The sequence below is a fragment of the Pyrgilauda ruficollis genome, unplaced genomic scaffold (genome assembly GCF_017590135.1).
Source record: "Pyrgilauda ruficollis isolate IOZ18807 unplaced genomic scaffold, ASM1759013v1 scaffold56, whole genome shotgun sequence".
Taxonomy (NCBI): domain Eukaryota; kingdom Metazoa; phylum Chordata; class Aves; order Passeriformes; family Passeridae; genus Pyrgilauda; species Pyrgilauda ruficollis.
Window position 1 is genome coordinate 4,855,440 of NW_024527266.1, and position 8,305 is coordinate 4,863,744.

Genomic DNA, 8,305 nt, shown 5'->3' on the forward strand with positions numbered 1-8,305 from the left:
GCAGATGCGCTACGTGTCCCATAGGGATGAGGAGGCTTCTTCCAGGTCACGAGTGACCCCTTCGACTACAGCCCCAGACCCTCCAAGTCCTGCTGCCCTGCTGCCTCCAGACCCTCCAAGTGCCCGCCGGTGCCGGTGCCGGGGCGGGGCGGGGGCTCAGGAAGTGACACGGCGGGGCGGAGCGGCGGTGGCGGCGGCAGCAGCGGCGGCAGCATGGCAGCGCGGCGGGCGTGAGCGCCGGCCTCGGCACCCGGCACCCGGCCCGCAGGTGGGGGACCGGCCGCGCCGCCCGGGAGCCATCCCCGCCCCGGGAGTTCCAGCGGGGCCGGGGGGAGCTCCCTGCCGTGGCGCGGCGGGAGGGAATGGCGGGAGCAGCCCTGGGGCCGCTCCGGGGACACCGGGGGACGGGGCGGAGGTGGCCGGTGCTCCCCGAGCGAGACCCGGGACGGGCGCGCCCTCCCGGGAAGCGGGGGTAGCCGATGAGCGGGGTGGGCAGTGCGGCCCCGGGCCACCCTCCTGGACCCTGGGTTAAAGGGCTGTGCCCGGCGGGCTCTGGCTGCCATCGCCGCCTGCTCGCCCCGCGCTGGAGCCGCGGGAGGAGCGGGGCGCCGCGGCTCCTGGCAGCTGAGTCCCCCCCGAGGGTTCGCGTCCTCCCGTGTGCCGCCTGCTGCGTCCACTTGACACGGCTCCGGGTGGGTTTCCCGCAGCGCGGCCGGGGTAGGTTCGGCTCGTCCCCTTTGCACCGTCCCTGTGTGATTGCCTTTACTTTCGGCGGAGCTGGCGGGAGAATCCTCATCTCCCGTGCCAGCGGCCGCCCGAGCTCCGCAGGGTGCTTCTTGAACCCCTCCGGCACGACGGGAGGCGCGAGGGTGGGCTGGAATGGACCCGTTCCTGCTGGAAATCACAGCAGGAAATCGGGGCTGCCAAACCGTGTGGTACGCGAGCTTCTGGGCTTGGTGGTTGGGAGGCTTTGGAGACGAGCAGGTGTAAATGGCCAGTACTGTTTCAACTGGAGCAGCTGGTCCTGTAAGCCCCATATAGATATGTCCTCCTAGAGGAGTCCGAGCAGAGGTGTTTCACTTCTGAAGCTTTTGGTTCACCTGTAACAAAAGATTAATCTTCATCTGGTTGTTGGAGGAGCACCTCTGGAATGGGTTCATGGGGCAAGGAGTTTTCATTCCTTGTTTTGCCACAGCATGCTCCTGGTGAAGGATGGTGCTTTTCCCCCTACATTTCAGTGCCTGCAGAGCGGTAGTGGGGGGGGTAATGCAAAAGTTTCTCCTGGGAACCAAAGCATTGCAGCGTGGCTCTGCCTTGCAAGCTCATTAAATGAATAAATCTCAGGGATGCTTGGTTCAGATGGGGCTCCTGCAGGAAAATTTATAAAGTAATTGAAAACATTTTAATGGGAAGTACTAACCATCTATTACATGGCATCTGTTGTCATGTCTTTGGAAAAACACATCTAAATTAAGAGGTTGGTAGACAGTGAGACAGACTGGTGGGCTTGCTGCTGAAACAGCCAGGTGGCCAGGGCTGCAAGGCAGTGTTGGTGGAAACTCCTTTCCATCTGTAGCATCACGCCAGGCTCTGGCTCCCTGGACTGCTCTGGGAGCACCAGGCAGAGATGTCTCTGGCAGAAATCAATTCAGGGAGGAGCAGGGAGGGAAGAGAGGAGCAGCTCTGCAGTGTTTGTGTCTCATCTCATCCCTCAGCAGGTGTGAAAACATGAGAGAGAGTTTGTGGGGAAAGCATGGAGGAACATCTGCAAGGAGCTTTGGCATCTCTGCTGTTACATAGTGTGGCCTGGAGAGGAAGGAATGTCCTCTGCTGTTAAAATGGGGTGAAATTGCCAGGGCAGTGAAAGGAAATAAATCTGAGGTGGTCCCATGTGGGTGAGAGAAACAAGTTGGGCCCTGCTTCATTTTCACCGGTGTGTTTCAGCCCTGATGGACAATGGCAAATGAATGGCTCCAATGTGAGAATGAGTGCCAGCAGATCAGATGAAAAGGTGATGGGCTTCCAGTGTGGCGTGGTTCTCCAGTCCTCTGCTTCTGACCTTGTCCCAGGGAACAATCTTTAGGGCTGGTGTCAGAGGATCTGAATACATTTGCATTGCAAACATTGACCATCCCCACCCCAGCATCTGCTGCTGTGTCTCTGAAGAAGCCCATCACTGTTGTGAGACTCAGAAGCAGCCAGGCAGGCTGTGGTGTGCTGCAGCAGCTGGCTGGTCGGCAGCTGCTTCAGCCAAGAGCTGAGCTTTGCTCTGCTGCTGCCTGGAACGGGGCTTTTTGCAGCTCATCTTCCCCCTTGTTGCACCTTTGGAACATCCTCTGGCCACCCAACTCCAGTGTTGGAAATGGGGTTCCTGCAGCCCCTGTCCTAACCAGGCATGCTGGACTGTCACAGGCAGCATGGCTGAGCTGTTGTGGCAGCATTTCTGCTCTTTGCCTTCCAGCCTAGTCTGGAGGCCACTGGCTACTTCCAGTTTCTCTTTCCAGTTCTCCATGAGCATGGCAAATAGCCAGCCTAATCCTTATGTCTGATCCGAGGGGCAAACAGGAGCCTGGTCCCAGGGCAGTCACTCCTTGTGCTTTTGCACTGCTGCACATCCTCCTCCCTGAGAGTTGGGAGGTATTGAGCAGCTGTGGGGCTCTGCAGAGGGGAGACCTGCACCACCTCACTGAGCCAGGCCTGGGTCCTTGGGTCATGGTTTTTGGCAGGGTGAAGCAGTCTCTTGGAAGCTGACCAGGCTGGTAGGTCCAACAGAACATCTGTTTGGGCTGGAGAATTTTCTTTACAGCCTTGGCTTGTTGGTGTGCTTTGTGGCATTCAGGATGGCTGGAATATGGCTTAAGCCTCTCACCACAGTGGGAAGAGGGGACAGACCCCAAACCTGGCATGGGGATTTGTGCTGCTGCCCTGGCTCTGCACCGTGTCAGAAACATGGGGCATGTTGCTGAGCCCACACCAGGGGCAGCCATGTCTTCAATAATGCTGGTTGTATTTACTCTGGTCTGTTCCTTTCCAGGGGTGTAGCCTTTTACAAAGCACGACAGCAAAATATTTCAGAGGGTTTCTCATGTTTGTCTGACACAGTTCCCCTGCCTTTGCCAGGGGTGTGAAGATGCTTGGCTTGGTCTCTGCAGGAGGTACATGGTGGGAGATGTTGCTATCCTTGCAGGGCTGGGAGAACTGCTGGTGCTGCCTGCTCTGCCTTTTTCATGGGCTTGGAGTTGAAGAAATTGTATTTGTTTAAAAAAAAGAAAAGCAACAAGAAAAGAACAAAAAGGGATTTGGCTTTGTTTCAGTGTTAGGGCATTACAGAGACAAAGTTGGCTGGGCAGGCAAACTCGGACTCAAGAGGGCAGTGGATCATAGGGTGAGGTCAGCTCTGGTGGCCTTACACATCTGCCTTTCCTTCAGGAGCAGGAGGTGGCTCAGATGATGCCTCTGAAGGAACTGTTGCTTCTGTAATTGCCAGTGGCCTGTGCTCTCCACGGAAACCTTGTGCCTGAGGACAGTCCACCCTGAGTTCTGCTGCCTGGGGCTGAGCTATTGCTCTCCTTTTCCACGTATAGACTGTCCAAGAGGATCCTCATTCTCAAGGACCTTTTTCTCCAGCCGTTGATTTTGTCTGAGGGACATTTGTGGTCCGGAGCAGCTCTGCCCGAGAGCATCCCTGCAAAGCCTCAGACACTGCCTGGGAAGGGACTTGTTTGGAGAGGGGAAGTTACCACCAGGTCACCCAACCGTTGTTTTTTGGTGTGGGACCCGCAGGTGGCACCCAGCTTGTGGTGAGGGAAAGGGTCCAGGTACCAATACCCAAGTGGTGAGGGGAGCTCGCTGAACTGGTTGCACTGGGACTTGAAGGACAGATGGACTTCAACCCCTCCCTCCCTGTCTTCCTTCCAGACCTGCTGTTGTGGCTGTTGGGCTGCTCTGCCTCACAAACCTGGCAAAAACCTAGCTGTTATTTTTGGAAGAAGGGGTAGGACTTAAATTTTCTGCTGGGTCGGATGCCTGGGCTGGCAGTGCAGGCAGGTAGAGAGAAGAGGGAGACCAGGGCTTCACTTGCAGGAGAGAGCAGGCTGGCTGCAGCATCACCATGTGGCTTTGCTCTGGCCACTGTATCCCTCAGACCCCTCATGGGGACAAGGGGGAGATGGGCAAGGACCCTGGTGCCAAGAGCAGGGTGCCATCGGTCCCAAATGGCTTGTGTGACTTCTCCTTTTGGTAAGTCTCCTCACTGATCATTTGTTTTGTTGGTCTTTTCTCTTCCAGGCTGCAGTGGCCAACATGGATTTTCTCATCATCTGTCCCTTTCTGCTGGCCTTGCTGCTGTCCCAGGGCAGCTTCACAGACCTGGAGAAACAGAGAGTAGACTCTGGCTTGGAAATCTGTATCCTCTGCAGCCTTGCCCCTTGTGACCACCTATGCACTAATGGCTATGGAGGCTGGAGGGAGCACATGCACAGGGAAGGGGTCAGAGACCTTGGAAAGTGGCACAAGGAAGTGGAAAAGAGAGGATCCAGAAGCACTGGGAAGTTGCTGCTTTGTCCACATGGGCTTTAGCCAGTCTCCTGGGTTTGCTAACCAAGTGCCTGGCGTGGTGCAGGAGCAGAAATGGCAGTGATGCCTGCTGTTCTTTCTGTTTCATTGTGCTGGGCTCTGAGCACATTTCCCAGTCTGCTCTTGGGAGTGGCATGCACAGCCAGAAGGCAGAGCACACCTGCATCTCAGTGCTTTGGGGTCACCAGCTGGGATGGTGGAAGAGGACTCCTGGGCTTGTGGCACTTGGTCTCTTCTATGCCACAAGTACTTTTTGCCCTTGAGGAGATGGTGGGCTAATGCAAGCCCTTCTTTCCCACAGCAGCATCCCCTGGTGAACAGGCAAAGTATGAAAACATGAGTATGTGGAGACCCATGGGGAAGGTGGCAGTTTGTGTTCCTCCTCCAGCCCATCAGTCAGAGCATGGACTGGCAAGTAGAGAGCTCCCCACAAGCTCTTAGCATTGTTAAGGGCCCTGCTGGGGTGTTTGGGCAAAGGGTTCACTGGAAATCTCTGTTCCATCCTGGCTCAGGTGCTGCCCCTCAGACACCTCATGGGAGGCCTGGGATGGTGCCAGGGACCTGGTGGAGGGGGGAGAGCAGCAGTGTGGTGGGAGAGTGTCGACAGTGCCCTTGACAGTGGCGCAGATAAGAAGCTGTTTGAGGTGAAGCGCAAGGACCAGATGAATGCTCTGAAGAACTTGATTGAGCTCAATGACGTCAACCAGCAGTACAAAATCATTGACATCATGCTCAAGGGACTCTTCAAAGTAAGCCACAGTGCAGGCTGCACTCTGAGCCCACACGGGTGGGCAGAAATGGGAAGGGTTGGGGGCTTCTCTGGAGTGTGGCAGGTGAGCCTTAGGACCTGAAGGGAGGATGCCATGGGGTTTCAAAGTGGGGCAGCTGTGGCAGCGCCTCCAGGGTGCAGGGCAGGGCAGGGCTGACAGGACAAAGCAGTAACCAAGGATTTTGGCAGGTGCTGGAGGACTCCCGTGCTGTGCTCATCGCTGCTGATGTGCCTCCTGATGGGCCCTTCCCTCAGGATGAGAAGATAAAGGATGGTAGGTCCTCTCTGGGTTTTACCCCCCTCCTTATTCTGGTGCTCTGGTGCAGCACAGACATTCTTCCTGGGATCAGTGCTGGGGTAGGTACAAAACCCGTGTATCCAGACCAGACCTGGGCTGCTCCCTGACTCCTGGGGACACTGTTGTTGCCTCTCTGACCAGTTCATACTGGGGAGCCTATTGGTTTGCCCTCAGCCTGTGCTGATGGAGCTGGTGGCTGTCCCCACAGCATACTCCCACGTGGTGGAGAACACTGCCTTCTTCGGGGACGTCGTCCTGCGCTTCCCCAAGATTGTGCACCACTACTTCGACCGCAACTCCAACTGGAACAGCCTCATCCGCTGGGGCATCGGCTTCTGCAACCTGACGGGTGTGTTCGAGCAGGGACCCCACTCCCAGGTCCTGCGGCTGGTACGGCTCCTCGTCCCCCCTGCCGGGACCCCTCTCTGCTGCTGGGCTGGGGGAGGTGAGGGTTTGGGGTAGAAGGAAGGCAGGGGCTCCCCTTTTCTGGGGGCTGTCCTTGAGCTGAGGGATGGGGAAAGAGCATAAAGCACAGATGGGACTGGTGGGAGAGTAGGCAGCCCCGGTCACACAGTTGGGGGATGGGAGTGGGAGGCACCGCTCCCCAGTGAGGTCTCCCCTTTGCTCTGCAGATGGCTCAGGAGCTGGGAATCAGTGAGAAATCGCCTGATTACCGCAATCCCTTTAAAACGGACCAGTCAGAGGTAAGATGGCAACGCTGCCAGCTTGTCTCATGGGCTTCCCCATCTGTGTCACAGCTCCAGGTAGCTGGCTGGGGGATGGAATGGGTGGCTTGTGGGAAATGGCCAAAAGCCCCTGTCACTGAATAAGCATGGCTGAAACACAAACACTGAATTTCCCATCTGTGCTCTACTTTGGGCACCTGGTGCCCTCTCTTCCCTTCTGAGGCCACCTGCCTCGTGCTGTATCTGTGCTCCCTGGACTGCGAGGTTTGTACCTTGGCTTTGGTGGGTTTGGAGGGGTTGTGTCTCTGGGAGGCTGTGAGTGCGCCCCAATGCTGATCCCTTGCTGTCAACCCACAGTTTTTCCCCAGCGCTGACACCTTTCAGAAGGCACTGCGGGATGAGGAGAAGAGGAGGAAGAAGGAAGAGAAGCGGAAGGAGATCCGCAAGGGCCCACGCATCTCCCGCTCACAGTCGGAGCTGTAGCACGCTGGGACTTGTGCCTTGCAGTGGGGGTGACACCACCGGGACACAGAGTGGCTTGCTCCCTTTTTGGCAGCTTTGGGCCGGTGCCTGGCCGTTCCCTTTCCATTTGTGCTGTGGGTTTTGTTTTGTTGCCTTTCGTTTTTGTTCAGTGGAGGTTGCGTGGTGGTGCTGGTGGGTTGGCCCAAAGGGGCTGAAGTGGGATACCCCTTCCACAGAGGTGAAGCACAGACAGGACAGCACTGGGGCCATCCCCTGGTCAGGGTGTTGCTGCCTGTGGGGAAGTAGGGTGTGGGGGACACGCCTCTGGTGGAGCCCGGGGATCCCTCCTCACTGCAGCACACCCCACGCTGAAGGTGCCTCCTCCAACACGGGTGGGCTGGGGAGTGTGTCACACCAAACAGCCTCATGAGCAATGCTGCTTCTCTCAGTTTTGCTTTTCCTTTAGCTAAACGGGTGATCTCATTGGCACCCCCCACTGCGTTCTACCTGGTCTCTGCACAGCTGCTACCTCTGCCAGATCAGACCTTCCCTTTTCCCAGCAGCTGTTTCACCGAGCAACGTGCATTTCATTGTCCAGGCGCAGCTGAAAATGCCGATGGCAGCTGTTCCTGGCCGATGGCATCTCGTGGCCACCGCAGGTCATTTCCGCAGAGAGGCAAATGCCCGATGAATTTTTGGACAGGAGGAATTTCGGTACTTGGCCTCTTTGCAGCCAGTGGGTGCCTGTAGTGCAAGTGATGCTGAAGATGCTGGGGAGCCAGCCCTCAGCCGCTGAGAGCCTGTCCCGCAGCCCACGCCCCATCCCTTCTTTTTGGGGCTCATCCTCTCTAAATGAGTCCCCGAAGGCCCTTGTCAGAGGACAGCCACCAGGGCCGAAGTAGGGAAGGAGCCAACTCGAGGGGCTGCAACCCTCCGCGGGGTGTCTGGGCTGCCCTGGGGACAGAGGTGAGGGGCTGGCCCAGGACACAGCCACCCTGTGGTTCCGCCCCTGTGCCGGTGGCCTCGCACCAGAGCAGGCTCTTCCCCAAGGAGCCGGTTCTCTGCATGGGGCTGGCAGCATCACAGCCTCTGAGGAAAGGGAAACGTCCCGGATTTTTTAACAGCAGAGCCAAGTCCCTCCAATGAGGGGAGGGGGTGGCAATGGGCGCATTTGGTTTTTCTTGAATAAAATTAACTTTATTATTATTATTTTTTTAAGTAGAAGAATCCTGGCTCTTGCTCCCGTTCCTGGTGGGAGCGGGTGTACGCCAGAGAGCGTCGAGGCTGGCCCCTCAGGAGCTGAGGGTCCGTGGGCGCTGCGGAGGGGAGGACAAGCCCCGTGCTCTATCCGCCGTCGCCTTGCAGCTGCCCTTTCCGCCGCGCATGCCGGCGGCATCCCGGGACGCGCGCCCTGCCCCGCCCGCGTTTCCCGTGGGCGGCGGGGGCGGTGGCGGCGGTGCCGCTCCTACGCGCGGCGGTGCCCCGCCCCCTCATGAATATTCAGCGCTCGGGGGC

The 8,305-nt window shown here is 57.6% G+C and overlaps 1 protein-coding gene across 4 annotated transcripts; it reads left to right on the forward strand.

The window, feature by feature from the left end:
* Positions 1 to 180: 180 nt before the first annotated feature.
* On the forward strand, positions 181 to 7,996 carry CCDC134 (coiled-coil domain containing 134). Of its 4 annotated transcripts, none has more exons than XM_041481705.1 (7): positions 181 to 268; positions 4,288 to 4,405; positions 5,203 to 5,324; positions 5,534 to 5,618; positions 5,851 to 6,032; positions 6,275 to 6,346; positions 6,686 to 7,996. In XM_041481705.1, the coding sequence occupies exons 2-7, from the start codon at positions 4,303 to 4,305 to the stop codon at positions 6,809 to 6,811; spliced, it is 690 nt and encodes a 229-aa protein (XP_041337639.1). In that variant the 5' UTR covers positions 181 to 268; positions 4,288 to 4,302; the 3' UTR covers positions 6,812 to 7,996. The 4 variants fall into 4 exon arrangements, with proteins under 4 accessions (XP_041337639.1, XP_041337640.1, XP_041337641.1 ...); XM_041481706.1 differs by having other exon boundaries at positions 212 to 331; XM_041481707.1 differs by lacking the exons at positions 181 to 268; positions 4,288 to 4,405 and adding an exon at positions 4,650 to 4,986 and having other exon boundaries at positions 5,088 to 5,324; positions 5,851 to 5,991.
* Positions 7,997 to 8,305: the final 309 nt, after the last annotated feature.

Bases quoted from the DNA above. Each gene is read 5' to 3' on its own strand.
- CCDC134 (XM_041481704.1), top strand. From the start codon at position 4,912: ATGAGTATGTGGAGACCCATGGGGAAGGTGGCAGTTTGTGTTCCTCCT. The intron at 5,325-5,533 runs GTAAGCCACAGT...GGATTTTGGCAG, and splicing joins TGCTCAAGGGACTCTTCAAA to GTGCTGGAGGACTCCCGTGC. The intron at 6,033-6,274 runs GTACGGCTCCTC...TTTGCTCTGCAG, and splicing joins ACTCCCAGGTCCTGCGGCTG to ATGGCTCAGGAGCTGGGAAT.